Raw genomic sequence first — 25,784 nt, 5'->3', positions numbered from 1 at the left:
GAACTCTATTGATGCCTCTGCAGGTCCAGCAGGATGCCACCAAAGATTCAGCTCGTTTCGCAAGTCAGAAGATCGTGCACCGTCCACTGGCTCGTGGTCCCAGGGGTATTGCAGCCCACAAGGTCGCAACACAATGTGGGATGGCTCAAAATGCAGGGCTTCTCAAGTTTAGTGTATCTCACCAGCCTTTGGTTTGGGGTTCGTCGTTTCTGGAGTCCCCAGGTCGCTTGGAAGGAAGGGTAACATTAGGCTCCAATTGCACAGCATGGCTCTCCATTCGCTGGAAATCATCTCGGCTGTGGTTTCTTCATCTTCAGATTCAGATTCAGTCCAGTGGTCGACTACTTCTTCAGCTTCAAGGATGGAGCTCAGTCAATCAAGCAGACGTGCAACATTCAAACCTGGGAGTTTGGCAGTCCTTTCAGGACAACCAGCCTCCCAGTTAGAACTGGATTCTCAGGCTGGCTGGAAGACAAAGGGGTGCAGCGTTTTGGACCCCTCCCTCGCTTCATGCCTTCACAGACACTCTGGAGCCTCGACGGGCTTGACCAAGGTCTCCCGCCGAAGATAAAAATCACACAAAGGACTTTCTCACACTGGAGGGCAGGGAAAGATCAGAGAAAGGACAAGCCACACTAAAATGGAAAAAAAAGAAAACGGGGTCATTTTGGTAAAATGGGCATGCATGGGTGCCTTTGCCGCAGCTGTGGAAACAGCCCACGGTAAAGGTGCACAGAATTTGCAAAAAGGTTCACTGTCAGCAGGCATTTAAGGTAAGCTTGTCCCTGTAACGGAATTGTTACAGTGCTAGTGAAAAAGGGGATGCCTTGAATCTCCAAAGGACTCCACATCAAGTCAGGTGTGCTTGTTTCACCTAACAAAATGTAGGAGGGATACAACCATCCTTTCTACCCTTGGTAAATGTAATTCTCACAAGGTTAGTCAGAGAAAGTAAAAGGGAAGCCCCAAAGGGCAACCGTGTAGCAATAAAAGATATACCAAAAAGGTGTTGGAGTATAAAATTAAAAGGAAACTATGAAAGAGTGAAAGGATCTGCGAGTATGGAAAAAGGTTCCCACTCACTGAGATATCAGGAAAAATAATCTCTCAGTCCAGCAAAAATTTCTTGGGTTCTCACAAGTGAGTTAAGATTTAGCACAAAGGTTAAAATCTTACTTAACAGGGACTAGGTGGGGCATGGCCTGAGCCCATGGTGTGAGGCTGTGAACTAAGAGCGCCCGGCGAGATCCTCAACTGAACCTGAAGTTACAGCGGTAGCAGTTATACCTAATAGCTAGCAAGGGCATCTACGTGTGGGGGAAGCTGGTGCCCAGCTGAGGAGCGTTGCCCTGGGCTGAATCGGTGCGGTCTTACCTGAGAACGAGTGCCTGAAACTCTGACCTCAAGCGGGGGAAAGATGGCGACTGGAACCGCGCTGCAGTGAGACAGTGGAGGAGGGTTGGAGATGTGTCCGTGCTGTGCACCCAGGGCGCTCAAGTGCGCAGAGAGGGTCCCTGGTGCGCTTACTCACGGATGCAGCCTGGTATGATGATAGGCTGGCCCCGCTGATCGCATATCTGCCTGCAAACTTGTGCGGAGTCTACATCTGCGGGTCGTCCTGCCTGCGGTGCTAGCCGGCGGAAGCCTGTGGTTCCTGGACTGGCGTGGCAGCGGGCAGTACAGCAGCCCGTGACTACCTAAGAACCTGCCCTCTGATGTGGGTCGGCTCGGGCCCAGAAGCGGGCGAAGACTTATCAGCTGGCGCATGGTGGTGGCTGGGTACCGGCTGGAACACGGTGCCCGAGAGTGGCTTGGGATTGAACGGGTGCGGGCCTGCCTGTGTTCCTGGAACGGCCTGAAACGCTGGTGCGGGCGTAGGACCTTCGCATAGCTGTGTCACCGGTTGGGAGACCGCAGCTAGCCCTACCCTGCATGAACACGTTCTGGCTGATCAATCTCATCGGAGATACTGGCAGTTTACCCGGGGCCATCACTGCACTTTGAGGCGTATGGCCAATGAACCTGCCCCACGTTAGGACTTCTGGAGTCACGCTAGGGATTCTCAAGGCAGCGTGACATTTGTTGCGCTGTAGATGAGCGGCGCTGGACCTGGAGACGGTTCAGTGAGGAGGAGGAGCGCAGTAAGATTGAGGCAGAGGGGGATTGCTCCCCATTTGCTGTATAACTGGTTTTCTGGGAGACATACGCTCTTTGGGTGATTGCTGCTGGGCGAAGACCATTCCATTGACCTGAGGGCTTGGACATATATGCAGTTAGGGGCCTGATCTGACTAGGGGGTGCAGATTTCTGCAGATATTGAAGGAGTGTGGGGCCTGTCTGATTGAATGGCTCTGTCAACATGCAATTGACTATCTTTGGTGACCAGACAGTGAGCTTAGACGCACAAAACTTGCGACACCCCTTGTGCTCTGAGGCGTGTAGCTCCACAGCAAGCCGAAGGACTGAAGGTGATTGCCTGACCGCTGCTGATAAACACAATACAGCTCCTTTGCTTGGGGAATGGACATGTAGCAAGTGGCAGCACTTAAACCCAATTGTTAGGCCGTTGAGTGGACCCACACTGACCAGGGCAGGATATTTCGGATCGCTTGAACTGGAAATACTGTTTGTTTCACTGGTGTTGCATCTGGACCCCCCAGGAGGCATATCAACAGGCGTGTGAGGTGAGAAGAGCAAGAACACTACTGGTCTTGGTGGTTAAGCAAGTGGACATCTGTGGGCAGAGTCTGTGGAAAGATGAGAGCAACTGCTTACGCTGAAGCAGGAGCTCAAGAGTGCAGGAATGGGTGCCCATGTGAGCAAGTTGTATTGCCATTAAATAGAAACTGACACCCACTGGTATACTACGGAGTGGTCCTGAAGTTGATTTTGGATATCTTGCGCTGGAGGGGGTCGCCAGCTCCCAGTGCTAGCTACAGTGTACTGACCCTGTGGGGCCTGTCACCCCTGGTTGCAGTGCATGCTCTGGTGGTTCTGGGGGTGTATCTGAAGAATCTCGCAGGAACTGGGGACTGCACTGTAGACTGCCTGTCGGATTGTTACAGTGATCTGGGGGTAGGGTGCGGATGTCATGATGCCTGCCCCCAGGAAACCAGACCAGGCCCAGCAACCCCCAGAAGCAGGCATCATGCCATTTGGAGCAATCCCAAAAACCCCAGCTAGGGGCTGTTTGGGTGCAGTCCTGGCACCTATGGCGCCAGGCTCATAAGAATAGAGTCAGTCCTGGCGCCATGGGCGCCAGGCTCATAGTAGAAAACCTACCTGATGCAGGCCATGCTGCAAACTTACCTGATGCAGACCATGCTGCAAGAAGCCACAAGCCAAATGAGGCTTGGGAGGGGCTATTTTACCTAAGGGACTACTTTTTACTCAGGTGGGGCTGTGGAAGAATACTTACCTGGGACTACTTCCAAGGCTATTTAAACCACGCCCGGACAGCAGCACATGCTTCGTGTTATTCTGCATCCAGCAGCGTAACGCTTCACCTTGCCTGCAGCAGCTTCCAGTCTTCAGCCATGCCCGCCTTGAGTCCGGAGCTCCTGGAAACAAGAAGAAAGAAGGAGGAAAGGTCAGAACAGGAGTTTTACCTTTAATCCTTACCTGAATCCAGATCCATCACGCCACGGAGCTGGAGAAGAAGTCTTTAAAAAACGCTTTACTTCGCATCCTGCAGCGCCGCGCTCTACTCACCTGCCTTGCAGCACTTCAGCATTCCATCACGCTCTTCTCCATCTCGCGGCCGCTCTCCGACACCTGAGAAGACAAAAACAGCAAGGTGAGCCAAAGGGAAACGCTAAGACTGGACAAGCTACCTCCCAAGACTTACCTGATTTACCACTGGGGGTACTTACCTCATTTCGGGTCGGCACAGCCTCCGCTACATCGCCACCGTGCCCCGGCCCCTATGGGGAAACAGAACAGCAAGGCGCAATAAGGGGAAACCGATTTTTTCCCAAAAGACTTACCTGGTTTTACCGCTGGAGGCATCAATCCCCAAGACCTCATACCACATCAGCGCCTGAATGGGGGAAAAGCCACATGTTCTACTTTGACACCATTTTATCGAACTGAGCCGGATAATATAAACCCTTACCTGCATTTTACCGGTTGCCACGTGGAACTCTTCATAAGGGCAACTCAACAACCTAAAAGGAATTGGATAGAGTGAAGGTCAGACGTGTTTTGAACTCTTACGAACTACAGACTTACGGCGTCTTGCTGGCATTCTTTGAGTCAATACCGTTCTGGAACTCCCCAACTCCTCCACGTCAGTGAAGAAACTGGTCATCTATGCGCCCCTGCGCTCGAAGCAGGATGGAGAGCTCTTCTTTCCAAACCATCAGAAGGATATTCCAACGAACAAAAGAAGCTGGGTGGGCCAGTCCAGTCCATCTCGGCACTACGTGCCTCACTGGTGGAATCAACAGCTGGCCGGTTCAGATCGACGCCCGTGGGAGCCAGGTGAGCGTAACAGAACGCGAAGCCTACCCACAAATACCCACCTGGGCGTTATGGGGACCTCGGAAACCGATCAGTTGGCCCAATTATTAGGGGAACTGAGGGCCGAAGTGCATTCCGCCCGCCAAGAAACCAATGCCCTCAAGAGAGAACTGATTGTATCAAAAGAACGAACAGATGATCTGGCCAGACAACTATTGCAAAGCCAGGCTGGGCAAACACCCCTACCAGGACTCTGGGCAAGTCCAACTCCTGTCCCATCGAGTAACCCGGTGCACATAAACCTACCAGGAACCGTTCCATTGACTCCGCCCGAACGTTTTGGCGGAGACCCTAAAAGGTTTGCTGTATTTATGAATCGATGCCGCTTGCACTTTTTATGCAGACCTGGAGCTTTCCCAAATGATCAAGCCAAGGTAGCCTTTGTACTATCATATCTCAGCGGCAGTGCAGCGGATTGGTCCAGTCCACTAGTCAATCAGGATGACCCAATTCTTCGGGATTTCCAGGGTTTTCAAACAAGCATGGAAAGACTATTCGCCCGACACTCCCAGGGACATGCCCTGGATAACAAACTTTTGTCCTTGCGGCAGGGTAATCAGGACCTTCTATCTTCTATCTTACATTGCAACCTTTAACAGATTAATAGTGGAAACCGGATGGCCTGAAGTAAAGCGAATCACATTATTCCATTGAGGGCTTTGGGGAGAACTCAAAGATGTCTTGGCCCAAATCGTGAACCCGCCTCAAGACTGTGCAGAATACATAGACTTAGTGGTCCAGTTAGATTACAGACTTCAAAACAGAAAGGCTTATCAAGCCAGGTTTGAGAATAGGGTGTTGGTCAAAACCCACGTTAGTCCCAAGGGAACAGATGCCTCAGAACCCATGCAAATCGGATGGGTTAGAGGACCCTTAACTCAGAAAGAAAGAGAAAGAAGACGGCAAATGCAATTGTCTATTTTGCGGGACTACTGGTCATTTTCTACGGAACTGCCTTGTAAAACCACCCAAGAAAATTGTAGGTGCAGCAGATAAAAACCATTTGGAACCTGTCTCGGGAAACGACCACGCCAGACAAGCGTAGAGGTCCGCTTGCCGAGCTTGAAGAAGGACACTCAGACCTCGCATTTCATCATACCAATGGTCCTTGTAGATCCAGAGCAGCAATCATGTATGCACGCGGTAAAAGCATACGTTGATAGCGAAGCCATAGGAAACTATGTGGACTATGAATTGGCTTCCAGGATGGATCTACCTCTCACCCGAAAGACCACCTCAGATGTCATCACCACAGTAGATGGAACGGAAATTGCCTCTGGGCCCGTAACTCATTCCACCGCAGAGATGACATTGCTGGGTCAGGATGGGCACCGAGAGTCTATGGTGTTTGATTTAATCAAGGCCCCACAGTTCCAAGTAATACTGGGGATACCTTGGTTGGAAAAACAAAATCCCTGCATCGATTGGCGAGAGAAGAGAATAACCTTCCCAGAATGTGCGCACACCTGTTACCCAAAGAAAACACTAAACGCAGTCCTGGCCCCAGCCGCCATGCAATTACCTGACTTTCAGGACGTCTTCCAAAAAGAACAGGCAAACACCTTACCACCTCACAGATCGTATGATTGTCAAATAAATCTCATACCCGGCGCACAACCCCCTTGCAGCAGGATCTATGCCCTTACGGAGCCTGAAAACCTTCACCTGCGCCAATACTTAGACCAGTACCTTGCTAATGGCTTCATTCGCCCGTCCAAGTCCCCTGCATCTTCAGCTTTGTTCTTCGTGCCCAAAAAGGAAGGTGACCTCAGAACGTGCATAGACTACCGCGCACTGAACCAGATAACCATTAAGAATCGATACCCATTGCCTTTGATTCCTGAACTACTAGACCAGGTGAAGGACGCTTGCATATACACTAAACTGGACCTTCAGGGGGCATATCATCTGGAATGTGTCAAAGAGGGCGATGAATAGAAAACTGCTTTTCGCACCAAGTACGGGTTATTTGAGTACCAAGTGATGCCTTTCGGACTATGCAATGCACCAGCAGCCTTCCAATTCTTCATGAATGATGTCCTTCGAGAACTTATCGACGTTTGTGTTGTCGTTTATATCGATGATATCCTAGTAAACTCCTTATCAGAATCTGATCATGTGAAACAAGTCCGAGCAGTCCTAGAGAAGTTACGCCAGCACAAACTATATGCTAAACTGGAAAAGTGCGTCTTTCACGCCACAGAAGTGGAATTCCTTGGGTTTATTCTGACCTCGAGAGGGATCAGGATGGATACACGTAAGGTGGACGCAATTCTTAAATGGCCTTCGCCAAGTTCAGTCAAAAGAGTACAAAGCATGTTTGGCTTTTCCAATTTCTACCGCAGGTTTATCCCGGACTTTTCACACATTGTACATCCCATTACAGCACTCTTGCGAAAAAATAAACGGTTTGTGTGGACAGAAGAAGCCGAAAACGCCTTCCAAGAATTAAAAGCGAAATTCACATCTGCCCCTGTATTAAGGCACCCGCGTCCTGAACTCCCATACATAGTGGAAACTGATGCATCCGGTCTAGCCATGGGAGCTGTCCTATCTCAAAAGGACCCCGAAACTACCCAGCTTCACCCAGTGGCGTTTTGGTCTAGAAAGTTTTCAGCTCCCGAATTAAACTATACCATTACCGACAAGGAGCTGTTAGCCATCAAGTCCGCCTTCAAGGCTTGGCGGCACTATCTACTTGGTGCCAGGCATACCATTACGGTCATCACCGATAACCGAAACTTGCAATATCTAAAGACAGCCAAGGCCCAATCTTCGTGCCAACTCCGTTGGGCATTCTTCTTCGCCGAGTTTGATTTCGTGATAACCTATCGACCAAGTTGTAAGAATAGTAAAGCAGACGCCTTGTCCCGAATTGGGATGGGAGAAGCAGAAATGACCCTAGAACCTGTACCCATAATTCCCGAACAGAAGATTCTTGGCATGACAACTGTACAGACACTGGAGGACATTCAGGGGAAGATCCAACAACTCTTTGATCCTATTGCCTTACAGGACTGGGCAAGGAAAGGCCCGGAATACTCTGTCACCAATGATTTGCCTTATTACCAAGGGCGGCTATTTCTGCCACAAAAGGAACTACAAGAGCTAGTCATTTCCCTTTACCATGATACCTTAATGGAGGGACACCCTGGTATTGCAAAAACTGAAGCTAAAATCAAGAAACATTTCTGGTGGCCCACCTGGCGAAAATACATTAAGTTATTTGTCATGTCTTGTGGCATTTGCGCCCAAAACAAAAGTCAAAAGAAAAAACCAGTTGGACTATTACAACCTTTGGACATCCCACCTACTCCTTGGCACACCTTGTCATTAGACTTTATCACGGATCTACCCCCGTACAACGGTTTTAACACCATTTTAGTTATTGTGGATCTTTTTTCCAAAATGGCCCACTTTATTCCTTTAAAGGGAATACCTTCAGCTTCAGCCCTGGCCAAAGAGTTCCTTGAAAACATAGTTCGCCTACACGGCTTTCCATCCGTGTTGATTTCGGACCGGGGCTGTCAATTCATTTCACATTTTTGGAGAAAATGTTGCCAACTGGCGCAGATAGATGTTAGGCTTTCGACCAGTGACCACCCTCAGACCGACGGTCAACCAGAGAGGACCAACCAGAATCTTGAACAATACCTGCGTTGTATGTTACATCAGTCTGAGGGTAATTGGAAAGACATTCTTTGGATCGCCGAGTATGCGTACAATAATTCTGTACACTCGGGAACTGGACAAAGTCCTTTTTATACCATATATGGACACCATCCTCGAACCTCGGACCTTGATTCGCCCCAACACTTAGAGATGCCCGCGGTGGACCATCTCCACACGGTTATTACACAAGCCTTTAAAGAAGCAACTACACATTTACGAAAAGCTAAGGAAAAATACAAGAAAGATGCTGATCAGCACAGAAGTGAAGCACCGCAATACCAGATAGGGGACCAAGTATGGTTAGCCACTAAGACATACCACTCAAGGGAACATGAACCTTTAACCCTAGGTATTTGGGACCTTACTCTATCAAGGCCATTATCAACCCGGTGGCCGTCAAGTTGGACCTACCTGCTCATATGAGAATTCATGAAGCCAGTGCAGCCAGGAACAAGGCTAACCAAACCACCAGATCCCATCCCCAAAGACGGGGAACCCGAATTTGAAGTTAAGAACATCTTGGACTCAAAAAGGGTGAGGTCAAAACTCTTCTATCTATTCGACTGGAAAGGTTACGGACCACAGGAAAGGTCTTGGGAACCTAGTGACCACGTGCATTCACCTCAATTGGTGAAGAAATTCCACCAAGATTTCCCAAACAAACCAAAGCCAAGGGGAAGAACGACCTTAGGAGGGGCCTTGAGGGGGAGTGCTGTCATGATGCCTGCCCCCGGGAAACCAGACCAGGCCCAGCAACCCCAGAAGCAGGCATCATGCAATTTGGAGCAAGCCCAAAAACCCCAGCTAGGGGCTGTTTGGGTGCAGTCCTGGCGCCTATGGCGCCAGGCTCATAAGAATAGAGTCAGTCCTGGCTCCATGGGCGCCAGGCTTATAGTAGAAAACCTACCTGATGCAGACCATTGTGCAAACTTACCTGATGCAGACCATGCTGCAAGAAGCCATAAACCAAATGAGGCTTAGGAGGGACTATTTTACCTAAGGGACTACTTTTTACTCGGGTGGGGCTGTGGAAGAATACTTACCTGGGACTACTTCCAAGGCTATTTAAACCACGCCCGGACAGCAGCAGACGCTTTGCGTTTTTCTGCATCCAGCAGCGTAACGCTCACCGTGCCTGCAGCAGCTTCCAGTCTTCAGCCACGCCCGCCTCGAGTCCGGAGCTCCTGGAAACAAGAAGAAAGGAGGAGGAAAGGTCAGAATAGGAGTTTTACCTTTAATCCTTACCTGAATCCTGATCCATCACGCCACGGAGCTGGAGAAGAAGACTTTAAAAAACACCTTACTTCGCATCCTGCAGTGCCGCGCTGTACTCACCTGCCTTGCAGCACTTCAGCATTCCATCACGCTCTTCTCCATCTCGCGGCCGCTCTCCGACACCTGAGGAGACAAAAACAGAAAGGTGAGCCAAGGAGATACTCTAAGACTGTACAAGCTACCCCCCCAAGACTTACCTGATTTACCACAGGGGGTACTTACCTCATTTCGGGTCGGCGCAGCCTCCGCTGCATCTCCGCCGTGCCCCGGCCCCTATGGGAAAACAACAGAACAGCAAGGCGCAATAAGGGGAAAACGATTTTTTCCCAAAAGACTTACCTGGTTTTACCGCTGGAGGCATCAATCCCCAAGACCTCATACCACATCAGCGCCTCAATGGGGGAAAAGCCACATGTTATACTTTGACACCATTTTATCGGACTGAGCCGGATAATATAAACCCTTACCTGCATCTTACCGGTTGCCAAGTGGAACTCTTCATAAGGGCAACTCAGCAACCTAAAAGGAATTGGATAGAGTGAAGGTCAGACGTGTTTTGAACTCTTACGAACTACAGACTTACGGCGTCTTGCCGGCATTCTTTGAGTTAATACCGTTCTGGAACTCCCCAACTCCTCCACGCCAGTGAAGAAACTGGTCATCTACACGCCCCTGCGCTCGAAGCAGGATGGAGAGCTCTTCTTTCCAAACCATCAGAAGGATATTCCAACGAACAAACGAAGCTGGGTAGGCCAGTCCAGTCCATCATCTTAGCACTACGTGCCTCACTGGTGGCATCAACAGCTGGCCAGTTCAGATCGATGCCCCCGTGGGAGCGAGGTGAGTGTAACAGCGGATAACTGAATGAGCGCACTGTAGCGTGGAAATTAAAGCTGGGTCTCTGGCCACTGGCTGCTTCATCCTTAAATGAATGTCCCCCACCACAGACCAGGGCAAATCCATGATCATGGATTTGTTTAATAATGCGGGCAGGCCCCGAGATTCGGTGCAGAGTACATCTGCTTGACAGACCGTCATGTACTCTTGGCACGGACACCCAGGAAGACCTGTGGTGGCGGCAATGGATGCGCTAAGATGCTAATTGGAATGGAGAATAGATGAGGTTAAATTACATATGCAGCTGCTGCGACAGGATGTCTGTAACCTGGCTGAAAGGGTAACGTCGGCGGAAACTGAGCTGAATGAAACACGGGAGTCTACGAAGGTCCTGGAAGCCCAGGTCAAGGAGTTGGAGAGAAGGAACAACGCCCTGCAGCTGCGGTCCGAAGATGCTGAAGGGAGGGCCCGACGGAACAATGTTAGGTTGCTTGGGCTCCCGGAGGGTCTTGAGGGCTCGAACCCCACCCAATATGTGCAGAACTTAATGCTGCAGGAAATTGGCGCCGGGAACCTATCGCAAGGTTTTGCGGGTGAGCACGCTCTTCGCTCTCTGCAATTGAGGCCTCCACCGGAGTCAAACCCTAGACCAGTTATTGCAAAGATTTTAAACTTTCAAGACAAGGAGGTGATTTTGAAGCACTCAAGGGAGGGTGGCGAGATCCAGTGGGGCAACTCCAAAATTGCCATTTATCCGATTACACGCTGGTGGTCCAGAGAGCCAGGAATTCTTTTTTACCGATTAAAGCGAGAATCGGGCACCTAAATGGTAAATATAAGCTCATGTATCCTGCCAGGCTCAAAATGATCTACAATGGCAGAGCACACTTCCTAGAAACCACTGCAGGGACCAGCATGTGGCTTGAGCATAATATTTTGACTTGTAGGGAGGACCCCATCACATGATGCAGTCAGTGTTAACATTGGGGCGGGTTGGCTTCACTACAGGGATTGAGCACTTGGGCTTAAAATGGCAGGCCTTCTGCCTATTCGCAGGTGCCTTACGAGGTTTACTTCCATCATTACAATTGTTTTCAGCAACGATGGGGGCAATGTTTCATCACCTACCACTGATTTTACTGGTCTGTCCCACACATAGGCTGGTGGTGGCCTGTTGCTGACATCCAATACTCTGCACACAATGGCCTGGGTAGGCCTGAGCGGTGCGGGTATGCCTGAGCGCTGTACACACTATGCAGTTGATGGGCGAAAGTTTGTTTGGTTTACCAGGTTGTTGGTTACGCGTTCTTCACGCATTTGGGTACACATGACACACAATAAGATTCTCGGGCTGGGAAGGGAAATGGGGACAGGTCGGCGAAGGGTGACCCACGACTCAGGGTCAGGCATGGAAAAATGGTGGGGGGCTGCCTGGGTGCGCAGAATAGGTTCTGGATATTTGCACAATGACCCCATGACCCCCCATTAAGGTATTGACATGAAACGTGCGAGGGCTGGGCACCTATTTGCGCAGGAATCGAGTGAAATCCATTTTAAATCAGAAAAAGGTGTTTATTGCCCTGCTACAGAAAACCTGTCTATTGCCCTGCTACAGAAAACCCACCTGACATGAACTGGAGGGGTCAAACAACGCTGGGGGATTCGGGGGTACGGGCTGGCATACTCTCAGTATGCTAGAATGGTGTTTACGTGGATAAACAATACTGTACCATTTCAGCTATTGGAGGTGGAAGCGGACAGGGATGGGAGATATCTCATTTTGAGGGGTTATATAGACCACATCGAGGTGTGTATAGTTAACTCTTATTTCCCAAATCATGGCATTCCAAAACATGTTAAGACACTCTGTGCTCGAATCGCGCATCAGTGGGAGTGTTTTTTCATATGGGGAGGCTATTTTAATTGCACCCGGGATTCAATGTGGGACAGGTCTTCTCCCACTCAGGGATGTCTGGCACCTGCGTCTGCAGCTCTCAATGCGGCACTTACCAATTATGACTTGGTGGATGTCTGGAGAGAACTGAATCCTGAGCATAGGGGTTACTCCTTTTACTCCTCGCCCCATACCCTCTATACCAGGATTGACTACTTCTTTGTCGGCCGGACGAAAATGGTAGATATAGGTGAAGCAGAGTACCTGGCTCAGACAATATCTGACCACTCCCCACTATTATTCCCAGGCCTACCATCCATCTTCAGAGATAAGCTGCAGAAGATGTTGGAGGAGTTTCTATAGTGAAACGTAGGCAGCGTAAAGGATTGGGGCACTGTGTTGGAAAACTTGAAAGTTGTGGTAAGGGGAGATGTCATAGCTAGTGCGGGGGGCATCCGTAGAACACTGAGGGCGGACCTGGAAAAGTTAGGGAATGAAATCTGGGACATGGAGGCTCGGGAGGCGGGTCACAGACCGGTGAAGAAAAGTTGGCTGAAACCTGGAGTCGCTGCCTTGAGACATGGGGAGGCTACCCAAATTTGATTAGACTGTTAGAAATACCAGAGCACATGGAGAGGATGATAGGCCTATCGTGGCTCTGCAGGAGGGAACACCCCAGACACCTGGCCACTTAAGAGACGAAAATGGTTGCATGTGTAGGACACAGCTAGAATGAATAGTATTTTTGCCAAGTATTACTCCCAACTGTAAAGCCATGAGGGACTGGTCCAGGAAGGGGAGGTGACAGATGCTCTCACAGAAATAAGGCTCCTCAGACTAGAGGCTGCATGCCAGGCCGCACTGGACCAAGCCATCACGGTCGAAGAAGTGCGATATGCGATTACTTTGCTTGCCACTAGTAAAACCCTGGGCAGCGATGGGCTCCCACCCGAATTTTACAAAATGTATGCATCAACTGTGGCCCCGGTGTTGCTCAAGGTTTTTTAAGAAGCCTACACAAAAGGCGAACTCCCGGCAAGTATGAGGGAAACTCTGGTAATTCCGATTCCTAAGCCAGGGAAACCCACAGATAAATGTGAATCCTATCGACCGCTAGCCATGTTAAATTATGATATGAAAATCTTGACGCCAATACTGGCGGGGTGACTTCGCAACGTAATTGGGGGTCTGATACATAGTGATCAGACTGGTTTTATTTCTGGCCGTAACGCTGCCCTGAACTTGTCGTCTGCAACACATTAGTGCGCAGACCAATGATAGCCCTGAACAATGCACAGTGGTGTCATTCGACGTGATCAAAGCTTTTGTTTCACTGCATTGGGAATAGCTGAATGGCTGTTTGCAGTATTGCAGGAATTTGGGTTTGGCGAGCAGTTCATACATTGGTTAAAGATCCTATATGTATCACCGATTGCAAGGGTTAAATCTGGAGGTAGGTGTCGGCGGTGTGGGACATAGAGGGGAACGGGCAAGGGATGTCCGTTATCGCCCATGCTGTACATACTGGCACTGGAGCCTTTAGCGGTCTACCGACTCAAAGAATTCCTAGAGGCAGGTATATGGGTTGATGGCACTGGTAACTTAATATTACTATACGACAATGACATTTTGCTCTACCTTGGGGACCCCCAGCATAATCTTCCAACAGTTATGGAGGTACTGGACAACTTTGCCAAGCTGTCTGGAATATTTTTCAGCAGGGAGAAATCTTGCCTGTTTCCATTGGCAGGTCTCCGGGGCATTAATGCTGATGATTTACCGTGGTATGTGGAATCCTTTAAATACTTAGGGGTACACATCATGCACACGCCTGAAGGCATGCACACAAAGGCTGCGGTGGTGAAAGGCCTGAGGAGGTCAATGACGTTTTGGTCTAGGCTTCCATTGTTGCTGATGGGCAGGGTTGCGATTACAAAAATGATTGTATTACCCAGATTTTTGTATTTCTTCGCTAACGTTCATTACTCCATTAATGTCTCCTCCTTCTGCTTGTTGGACTTGCTGATCAGGGCATTCCTATGGGACTCGTCTCGCCACAAGTCTGCCCTTGCAACACTGTGCCTACCTTACAAGGAAGGAGGTGTGCAAATCTGGAATGGTACTAGCTAGTGGCGCAACTCGGCTTTATCAGTAAGTTGCTGTCAGGTGACGTATTTCTGAGTTGCTGTTATTAAAGCAACTGGTGGCCCCGGCCTACCTTAAGGAAGTGCTATGGTTACCGCTGAACTGCTTGGGTGCTACCCCTTTATTAATTAACCTGGGCAGGAAGGTGTGGGGCAGAACGCTGAAACTATTGAAACTTGACTGCTGGTACTCGCCCGATAGTCGTGGACGTATGCAGAAACAGGGAAGACATTGCAGCAGCACGACGCTGGGAGGGCTGGGGTGTCTCTACTTGGGGCGATATGTACGAGAATGGTCAATTCAAAGAACTAGATGCCATTACTGAACAGAACAGGCTGCCCAGGGGTCCGTTTTTGCAATATGAGATTAGTGGGGGTAGCTAAACAGAAATGGTCGGGGTGGCCTGAAGAACCAGAGGCGATTCCATTACTGTCTTTGATGTATTCCCTGGAAGACGGTTGGCGACTGGTATCTAGACCATACAGTGGCCTGGCCAAAAGACCCAACCCTCAGAGCTCTGAGCTGAAAGCACGCTGGGAGGCAGACCTCAGGGTGAACGGGAGTGGAAATGCATACTTGGTTTCCCCGGGAGGTGTCTAGGAATGCCTGTTTCAAATGAACGTACTGCTCCGCACCTACATGAAGTCTAGCAGCCGGGCCAAATTTAACAACCGACATGTCCCTGGTGTGGCAGTACAGAAGCGGAGTTGGTTCATATGTTTTGGGGCTGCACAAAGGTACAGAGTTTCTAGAAATGCATTGAGCAAGCGTGTAGAAAGGCTGGGGTTACAAGGTATACCTGGAGCCCGAAGGAGTGCATACCCGAGGAACAGCAAACATAAACACTTCATTAAGTTTATGGATCTGGCATGCATTCTTGCTAAGCGATGCATTGCCATTGCCTGTAAATCGACTGGGGGCCTGCAATATTTACGCTGCCACAGAGGCTTTTAGACTTGGACTGAGGCACAGACTAGAGTGTGAGTTAGATCAGCACACAACCTTGAAGCAAATTCTGGTGGAACTACTGATGAGGGACGTGTTCCACCCCTCCGGTGACAAGCCACTGTGAATATCGCGCTATTATATAGAAGGTTGCATTGATATCATGGTTTCCTGAGTTCAATGCCTTGCCAAGTACCCACTATGCCCCTAACAGTAAATATCATGACCCGCAACACTAATAAAGACTGACCATTGGGAGTCCCCACACATCTGGCATGAATATAGAAGCAAAATGCTAAATACCTAGTTTACATGCGTGGAGAATTTTGACCTGTTCTGTTAAATATGTTTATTTGTTTCTTATGCTTGCAGCTTGCCTTGAATGTACGCTTACTATGCTTGAAACAGTGAACAAAGATCAACGCTGTGCAAATGTATGTTTTATAAATGCTAATAAAAAGAATTTAAAATAAAATTACCTAACAGGGACTGGCATCACAGTGTCTTCAGGACGTCTCGCAAAGGCCCAGGCAGGTAAGCATTAGTTGATCAGAGCCCCTTACAGGAGCCTGCTTTTGTAGCACGCTCAGAGTATGCAACACTATGTTCAGTCACAGAGTTTTGCGGAACAAGATAATCGAACCTGTCTCCGATAGAGAGGATTTACTTTTCCTCATTGCAGTTCTTGGCACTTTGCTTGGGATAGCCTTTCATCCCCCAGACAGGGTTGCCACCATCAGAGAGACGATTAAAGTTTTTCAGTCATGTGCCATGATACAAGCACTCTGGTTCTAAAACATTCTCAGCCTTTAGGACTTGCATTTGTGTGGTGCTCTTTATAAGGCTCGGGATGTAGAAGATCCAGTTTTAGCTGCCCATTCAGTGGGATCAGCATCGGGACTCACCACAAGCTATTGGAGGTTTACCCGTAGATATTAAAGGCTCTGCTTTGATGGACTCTTGAGGGCCACCTTCTACTCTGTCTCCTTCCATGATCTTCCCTCCCAATTGGCTTTGTCTACCAATGCCTCAGAGTACATTTAGGATCACAATTGACTTGCAAACAGTATGTTTGGGTTATTGCAGTCTACATTTAACATGAGCGAGAACCTCTTTTCTCTTTAGAATGAAGCCATTAGGAGTCAATTTGACCATTCAATATATATGTACCTTAAATCTGAAACCCTCCACCACCTCATTGAAACGAAAACCTATTTCTGCTTTCTCTATTGGGAAAATGGATGAAGTCTCTGGCTCCCTGTGTCCTTGACCTCGTGGTCCTGGAAGTCTGTCATCTTTGTTGCAGCTACCTCTGCCAGGAAGGTGAGCGTGGCAGGCTTTGTCCTGTAAGGATCCCTACAGTGTTTCATGCTGACAGTGTTTTTAAGAACCATTCTGGCCTTCATACCAACGTCCTGTCTGACTTTTTTTTTTGTACCAATTCATTTAGATATTTGTTTCTAGACTTGGCTTCAGGGTTCTCGAGCTAAAGAGGCCCTACAAAATGTACATGTGGCCAGGACAATAAGTTCTATTTGGACAGGACTATTTTTTTTTGCCAGTCAAATAACATCTTTGCTAATCATTGTGGCGTTTCCCATGGAATCAAGGTATCCAAAACCACCACTGCCAGATGGAATGTTGCATGCATTTCTTAGACTTGCATTTTGCATGGTCCCCTTCTTCCCAAGCAACTAGATGTGCGTTCCATCTAAGACTGCATCAGTAGCTTTCTAAAGTCATGTGTCCATTCCTGAAGTCTGTGGGCTGGCCATGTGGGCTAGTGTATGTGTTCTGTAAGCACTATTCCTTGGATCTGGTCTCGAAACTTGGAGGAACGGTGTACTATATTAACCTGAAACCACTTGACATATGCCAACTATCCTCCAAAGGAAATGTTTTGCTGTGATCTATTTCCAACAAGTTGGAATAGCGAGTAGCAAATTACCTTCCTGGTGATTCAGGTACTCCTAGTACATGGCGGCTCTATTTCACAACTCTCGCCCATCCATCCCCTCGTCGCTATCCCAGTGCTTCTTTTTAGGCTTGCCATAAAGATTGGTGAACTGGCAGTTGGGCTGCTGCACATGGCTATAATGTGGGGCAGGGGTACCTGGGCATGAAATGGAGGGCGTCACATAGCGGAGTTCTATATTCTAAATTGTATGCAGTGTCTTTAGAGCTGTTTTCTGGCACACCCTGTTGCAGAATTGCCCAGCAAGCTGTGAAGGAGGATGAGCCATGGACAGAATACCTGAATTACCATGACCGTAATTGGTTTTGTTTATTTCCAATTACATATTTGTTTACTTCATTACATTGATACCTGAAGGTGGGAAGAAGCTTGGCAGTTGCTTATATTTTAAACAAAGCCGATATCTGTAAATTGATGTGTTAAGCAGCAGTTTATCACTTAAGAAAACCATAGATGGTTTGTGTTGTAATCTGTTTATTTCTTCAGTACTCCAGAAATATGCAAAAGATCGACCCTGACCATCTCATAGCATTGGTGACTGAGGTTATTCCAACTAACTCCTGCCTGGTCTTCTGTCCGACCAAAAAGAACTGCGAGAATGTTGCCGAGATGATCTGCAAGTACCTCAGCAAGTAAGTGTACTTTATTTTTTGAGTTCGGAATCATGCAGAATTTTTGATGAGTTCCGATCCTGCTAATGTGTGGGTAGCTACTGCATTTATCACAATCTGGCCATTTTTTTAACCACTTCTTGATTGCAGTTGAATTTGCACTGCTGCACTAGGTACACATATATTTTCCTAATATAAAAGACTAAGATAAATTACATGCATCAGGGATAGTTTTTATTGTGATTAATTTTGATCTTTCCACCACACAGAGCTTGTAACGAAATTTTAAATGCAATATTTTTTTTCTCTTTTGGCAGTTCCTGTTTCCTTAATTAATGCATATGTACACTAGTATCTGCAACATTCAGCTTACATTTTCGATGATCCAGTAATCGGGGACCAGGGCTGTGATTCGGAGGGAATGATACTAGGGGTCTGCCAAATAGCACATTGTGATGAATCCGAAGAGTTGTTGCCACTACCCAAGGTGGGGAGCCACCCCCCTTGGAACTAGGGAGGCAAGCCTGCTGCCTTTAACAACCCCTAGGTTATACAGTAACAGGGAACCCGCTGGAGTTGACTCCCCTTTGGTGGGGGGGGGGAGGAAAACCCCAGAAAGGGACTCAAGACACTATCCCTCGTCCCGCCCTGACACTACATCTTTATGGGGTATGTAGGCACTAAAGTGGATAATAATCATATGACCACATTAATGGCTGGCTGTGCTTCTGACCCTCAGTTTACCTAGTCCTTCTAGGAAACCCGGAAAAAGACTGAAAGAACAGCCTCTTGGAGGCACGTCATCTGAAGGAGGAGAGAATGCCAGAAGAGGCGCCCTGGCTGTGCTCTAGCAAGGCCTTGTGGGTGGATAAGGGGAGTGGCCCAGCAATGACTGGGAAAGCATGGCAGAGAACCTCAGAGGTATGAGGACCGGCCCAAAGAAGGAGCTGTCCACCGGTCCTCGCACAGAGAGACCCAGAAAGAAGGAATGCCAACAACCGAACCAGAGTCCAGTCGACAAGTCGTGTAAGCGGCTTCGCAGCAAGAAAAACACTGGCCCCACTGCACAAGCCTCCTGAGGAGATCCACACTTTACACAGGACATGGCAGAAAAACCCCAGGGTGGGGGGGAAGGAGAGAAATAAGCCCCGAAGCAGGAGAGGGCAGAAAAAACCCAGTCAGGAAAGTATTAGTACCAGTACTAATCTAGCTAAATTGCAATTACTACAAAACAAAGCCTTACGAGCAGCCTCTGGATTAAAATGAAATTACCATATTTCCCACATTAGGAGAGAAGCCCATTGGCTACCCATCCATGCTAAAATCCTATTTAAGTCTCTTATCATTGCACACAAATGTATTACCAATGATGCCACCTCATACCTCAATAACTGTGTCACCCAGAAAAAGTCAACTAGATCCCACAGATCAAGCTCTAGCACACACCTATTCGTCCCAAGGTTAAAGAACTCCAGGGCAGGGGGCCTCCGCTTGCCAGTAGCTGCACCCAAGATCTGGAACTCCCTTCCTATGCACATTAGAAATTAGCCTTCCCACCAACCCTTTACCAAAACATGGCTATTCAATAAATTCGAATCAGTACCTCTGTAACCTGTAATGCTCGGCATACTGTAACTAACTTGTCTCTCAAACAGTTTTGACTGTTTGGCAACTAACTATGCAACTAATCCTGCCTGTATTGTGGGGGCGTGGCTAACTAGCCATGGAATAGGACGTGCCTCCTGGTGCAGCTCCTGCCGATCCAACGTTGAACCTGGAAATTATGCCTGGAAAATGCTACTTGCGCCCCAGAAATGAAGCTAAGGGTGTCTGAATAGGTACCCTGCGGCTGGCTCGGATATCAAGTGAATTGTGTTTGGCACTCCGGAGAAAATAGAACTTTGGGTATGCGGCCGTGCTGATACGTTGCCGCCAAGATGGCGGACAACAGAGATTTCACCCACGGCCTCGGGGAGGACCAAATGCAGCAGAACGGCAATGGGAAACGAATGAAAGTTGCCCCACAGGACGCGCTGCGCAGCACTCGTAAAGCTTGCCCCGGGTATTCTCTTAGTGTAACAATGTGGCAGCACTATGGGGCTTAAACGGGAGAAGCGACCGCCATACTTGGACAGAGTGGCCGTGCGGACGTAAGGCACCTGGAGTCTGCGCGGCTCCCTGTTGCTCGAGAACATTGTGACAGAGACTCGGACCGCGAGCGGCGTTGAGATCATTGGGAAGGACGCTGCCCACGTGTGACTCACAAATGACTCCAGCGGGGCCCCGGACGCCGGCCGAACATAACGCGGGACTGCAAAAGCTAACGAGTGCCAATGGATTTGAGTGGAATGTCAGCTTGGTGAGCCGCATAGGATGTGGACGACAATGTTGCTATCTGTAAATATCCCCCGACTGAAGCAGGGCACAGAAAACATAGAGTGGCCAACAATTGGGTCCATCCTGGACATTTGCCGGATGTCGGCACAATATGGAGAAGAGGCGGCAGGTAGTGGAGTGTATATGTTATTTTGGACTCGCTACAGGCCTGAGTTGCGCTGGTGGTGGATAAGCAGGAGCGCCTGGTGGCCTAGCGATGTAAACGGGGTGCTGATCACAACAGCCAGAGAAGGTACGTGGGAGGACATGACCCGCTCGGAGAATAAAATAGTTTGCGCCAACGTAAGCTGCAACCTGCTGTGGACGAGGAGTTTGGGCCTGATCTGACTTGGTGGTGTCACTGGAATACAGAGACACGTGCCGGCACGGCACAGAGAAACTGGAAATGCAAACTGAGCTTAGCCTGCACGATGTCAGTAAAAGGACCCAAGGCCAGGAGTAAACAATCCACAATGGAGGTCTTTGCTAAGGCACAACGGACCCCCACTGCTCCGGTGCAAAGCAAAACGGCAGCTATGATGGACAGTAGCCCTGAAGGAGAAAAAACCTCGGTACTGGCAGCCATAACAGAGCTGAGAACCACATGGGTGACAAGAATGGAGTTTGGGGGGTTTGTTGTGTTCTTAGTTAAGGGGATTTTAGTTGGGAAACGAGCCCATATAGACGAGTTATGCAGTTGGATTTGGGCCACATGGGAGAAAGGAGGGGGGGACCTCACCATGTCATGGGGAACCTTAAAGTAATCACCTGGAATGTCAGGGGGCTCAATAGCTATTTGAAGAGGAACAAGGTTATGCTATACCTACGTAGACAGAAGATAGGTATAGCCTTACTGCAAGAAACACACCTGACGCGAGACAAGATTGAGATGATTGTGAAGAAATGGAAGGGGACGGTAGTGGGATCGTCATATTCAGCGTACGCCAGGGGAGTGATTACTTGGGTGGCGCCACACGTCCCATTTCAGCTGCTACAGACGCTGGCTGAGACGGATGGGAGGATGGTCATACTGAGGGGACTGTTGGAAAACAAAGAGATAAGCATTGTGAATACGTATGCCCGAACCAAAATACAGCAGCATATTTTAGGACATTGAGTAACAACCTCAGCTTGTGTGTGGAGAGTGCAGTGATCTTGGGGGGGAGGGGGATTTTAACTGTGTATTAAACCCCAAGGTAGGTAGATCAGATGGGGAAAATGGATAGACCAGCTCCAGCTGCTACAGCCCTTCAAATACTGCTGAATGATTTTGGGTTCATAGATGTATGGAGGGAGCGACACCCCTTAGATAAGCAATACTCGCATTATTCTGCCCCGTAACAGTTACATACAAATTTAGACTATGTCTTTGTCACACGAGAGATACTAACAGAGATCACGCACGTTGAATATAAAGCGAGGATCCTCTCCGACCACTCACCTTTGATCCTTGGATGGCAATATCATCCTCCGAGGGCGAGGATACCGACATGGCGTCTCAGAGCAGAAGCGCTGAGAGACCCCCTCTTTAGGGAGGATATGAGAGAGGAGATCATTAATTATTTCGAGACAAATACTGGTAGTGTGGACTCGGCGGGCACATTGTGGGAAGCCTTCAAGGTAGTGGTACGGGGGGAAGCTATAGCTAAACCCAAAGGACTGCAAGGGGGCGATCCTGGCTGATCTCCGGGAAGCAGAATGGGAACTGGAAAGGGCGCAAGAGGGGGGAAATAATACTAAAGAAGACACTGAATCGATACTCTGGTTGCAGCAGAAATGTGCTGGGCACTGTGAGAGACTATGTAACCTCAACTACAAAAAATATATAGAGAGACAGCACGCGGGAGGGGATAAACCAGGGAGGATCCTGGCATGGCTATACAAGAGTGAAACTCTGAGACCCACGATTAGGACGATAACAAAGGAAGATGGGAGGGTGGTTGACATTCAAGAGGGAGTTAACCATGAGTTTGCGGATTACTACGGGCGGCTATATGAAGATGTTGGGGAGGATAATCACATGACAATTGTAGAAAGATTACAGGACATAGGATTGCCACAGATCAGCGCTGAGGAAAGAGAGGAGCTGAATGAGCCGTTTACTCTAGAGGAGTTAGAGAAGGTGGTGAGAAAGCTGCCCACTAGTAAGACCCTGGGTGCTGATGGACTCCCAAGTGAATTCTATAAAGCATTTAAAGAGGAGGTGCTTCCCCCGTTGCTGGATATGCTGAATGAGGCATATGAGTTGGGCAGCCTAATAAGTCCGGGCAAAGCTGTGGTTCATACAGACCCCTATCGATGTTAAATCAAGACAGTTAAATACTGACAACTGTTTTGGCGAATAGACTGAGGAGGGTCATTGGCAAATTAATACATCCGGATCAGACAGGCTATGACCCTAATAGGAATATATCTAATAATCTAAGAAGGCTCCATAGAGTCATCGAATATGGGAACGAGAATGACGGTGATCTGGCAATTGTGTCACTAGCCGCGATAAAGCCCTTCGATTCGGTCAAATGGCCATGGCTGATGGCGGCCCTGGCACGTTACGGGATAGGTCCAGGATATTTCCAGTGGGCCAAAATGGTATATAGCCAACCACTAGCCAGAGTCAAAATGGGAGCAGTGATATCGGAAAGGTGGCAACTCCTTAGGGGCACCAGACAAGGTTGCCCGTGGTCCCCTATGCTTTATATACTGGCTCTGTAACCATTAGCGATCTATCTGAGGCAACAGTATGACACGATAGGCATCGCGGTAAGAAGTGAACGACATCTAATATCCCTATACACAGACGATGTGCTGTTGCATCTACGACACCCGGAGGAAAACCTCCAGTACATCTTGGAGGTTATGGAAAGATATGCAGGGATGTCAGGTATAGCAGTGAACCCTCAGAAGTCCAGCATGTTCCCATTAGGCGGATATAAAGGGATCCCCTTGGAACGACTTCCGGTGTTTCAGATCCTATGGGTAGTGGGTACATTTCGCTATCTAGGGATAGATGTATACCACACTGTGGAAGAAGAGCAGAGGTGTAACACTGAGGTAGCTGTTAAGAAAATCGAAAATTGCATGAGGTTTTGGGTAAAGCTGCCCCTGGCAATGATGGGGCGTGGGGCGATGTTGAAGATGGTGTCCTGCCTAGCTTACTACACTATTTTGGGAACATCCTGTACTGGATCCCAAATAAGTTTTTCATTAGATTGGACAGCATGTGTAGGGACTTCCTTTGGCACGGAACACGGAACAGAGTGGCTCTCTGGAAGCTACAGAATATTTATGAGAAAGGGGGTATCAAACTGCCTAATTACGAAGTCTAATATGTGGCAGGCCAGCTGCAATACGTGGCCAGATGGCTCTCTAAGGAGAGCACCTCGGAATCCAGGTTGTTTGGCCAGGATTGCGCCCCATTTTACTTGAGAGAAGTTATGTGGCTGCCCAGGGCAGAGATGGAGGGGCGTCCCAAGATGATGGTGCTTGGGTGGAGGATGTAGCATAGGGCCTGCCAAATGATGGAGAACCCTTCCACATGTTCCACACAGGTACCACTGGTTGCACTAGCGGGAGAAGAAAAGCAATTACGAGTGATAATCAGGAATCATTGGGAACCGTTTGGGATAGCGACCATGGGAGATATATGACAAGAGGGGGCTCTAATAGACTTCGAGATGTTGAGGGGGGTAACCGGGTTGCACACAGGCCAGTACATCACGTACCATAGGCTGGTGCAGAGAATCAAGAATACTTGGCCTGAATTGGTACTGGAGGAAGAACCAGATGCTACCATAGACTTAATATATGACATAGCAGAGGGAGGGCACGAGATATCTAGAATATACGAGATGATGATGTCCAATGTGGGGAAGGGAAGCAGTACGGTTGAGGCAAGAATGGGAAGGGGAAGTGGGAGCCCCGATGGACGATGGGATGTGGGAACGAGCCCAGGGGTATCGTGTCAAGGAACGCTAGAATTAAGCAGATACAGCTGTATATCATGCATAGAGCGTATATGACACCCCAAAGGATATATAGGTTTAAGAATGCAGGACGGCAAGCATGCCCTAAGTGCGATGAAGAGAATGTGGGCATGGTGCATATGTTTTGGTCATGCCCGGTCATTGAGCGCTTCTGGAGCGAAGTGGCACACAAGCTTGCAGAAAGAGGTATTAAGATCATGGTGGACTCTGTGTGGGCCTGCTTGTTAGGAGGGTTCCCTAGGCCAACGAATCTTAAGCATGTATGTAAACTAAAGGACTTGGCATATGTACTTGCGAAGATTTGGATTGGTATGGGATGGAAGACATGCCATAAACCACGAGTGGAGGTACGGTGGAAGGATCTGCAGAAATGGGCGGAGGCTGAAACTATGGTATGGCAGGAAACTAGCTATGTAGGCGGGGAGGAGGAGACAGAGACCCTGATGGCATGGAAATCATTAATAGCAGAATTATTTGGGCCGATGCCGGACCTTATGAAGTCCATGGCAGAGAACACTTTGGCGCAAGATGCAGAATACAGCGTTTGAGGAAATGGGCTCGTATTGGAAAAAGAAATCCTGCCTGTATTGTAACTTCTGCTGTAACCGGACGAGCTCTCCTATTTAACCTCTGCCATGATAGCTCAGGGTTTGGGCGTGTAACAAATGCTAGAAATAAAATAAAAGGGAAAGAAGCAAGCCCTGGAGTGGGGAAGGAACCAAGAGACCCCAGGGTGGCGAGAAAGACAGACCAGTCCCGCAGCAGGGAGAGATCCAAGAAGCCCTGGTGTGTGGAAAGGAGCGAAGAAAGAGAGTGAAACAGACTCTGGAGTGGGGAAAATACGGGGGAGCCTTAGGGTGGGCAGAGGGGGAACAAGGAGAAAGAGTGAGACCAGCCAATAGTGGGTAGAATACCAAGAAGCCCCAGAGTGGGGAGAGAGACTGAGGCAAGTTCCGGTGTGGGGAAAGAACCGAGATAACCCAGAGTGAGAGAGTGGAACCCCAGAGTGGCTAAGGAGGAAAGAACCTCAAGGTGTGGAGTAAGGAGAGGAGTTGAGAGTGGAGAGAGAGAGAGACAGAAATGACCCAAATTGGGAAGAAAGCAAAATAGACGAAAGGGAGAAAGACTGAGAAACATGATTCGAAAGAGAACCCAATGAGACCGGGCTGGCGACCCAGAGACAGCGGTCCAGCAGCACACAGACTAGGTGTTCGGGATGGTGAACAGAGGTAAGGGCCTATGGTAGAGAAACACAGGGGGTAAGGGTCAGGAACCATCCCTTTATTTATGCAACGCCCTAAAGTATGTCGGCTTGGTTGTTTTAATTTTCATTTGAGATGTAGGAGGAGAATGGAGGTTAGAATAGGGCTTATTTATGTTTACCCATTGTGACATATGAACAGAAGGATCTCAGACTTTGGGTTGTCTTAAAGAAAATACTTTAAGCAGGTGCAATCAAAATAGAGTTTAAAAAATAAAGCAAGATGCTCAAATGTAAGTCGATCCCTGTGTGAATAACGCAAACTGAAGATGTACTTCACCTATGAAGT

The 25,784-nt window shown here is 48.6% G+C and overlaps 1 protein-coding gene across 4 annotated transcripts in view; it reads left to right on the top strand.

Annotated features, from left to right (window-relative positions):
- Positions 1-25,784, top strand: part of HELQ (helicase, POLQ like) — a 938,511-nt gene that overhangs the window by 318,356 nt on the left and 594,371 nt on the right. For all 4 annotated transcript variants that reach the window (XM_069630384.1, XM_069630383.1, XM_069630386.1 and 1 more), the window contains one exon: positions 17,751-17,896. In XM_069630384.1, coding sequence (XP_069486485.1) covers positions 17,751-17,896 — 146 coding nt within the window. The remainder of the gene's footprint in view (positions 1-17,750; positions 17,897-25,784) is intronic.

This window comes from Ambystoma mexicanum, chromosome 6q (assembly GCF_040938575.1).
Source record: "Ambystoma mexicanum isolate Mex_15411 chromosome 6q, UKY_AmexF1_1, whole genome shotgun sequence".
NCBI classification, from domain to species: Eukaryota; Metazoa; Chordata; class Amphibia; order Caudata; family Ambystomatidae; genus Ambystoma; species Ambystoma mexicanum.
The sequence above is the reverse complement of the archived record's forward strand: the minus strand, read 5'-3'. Positions and strand labels throughout refer to the sequence as shown.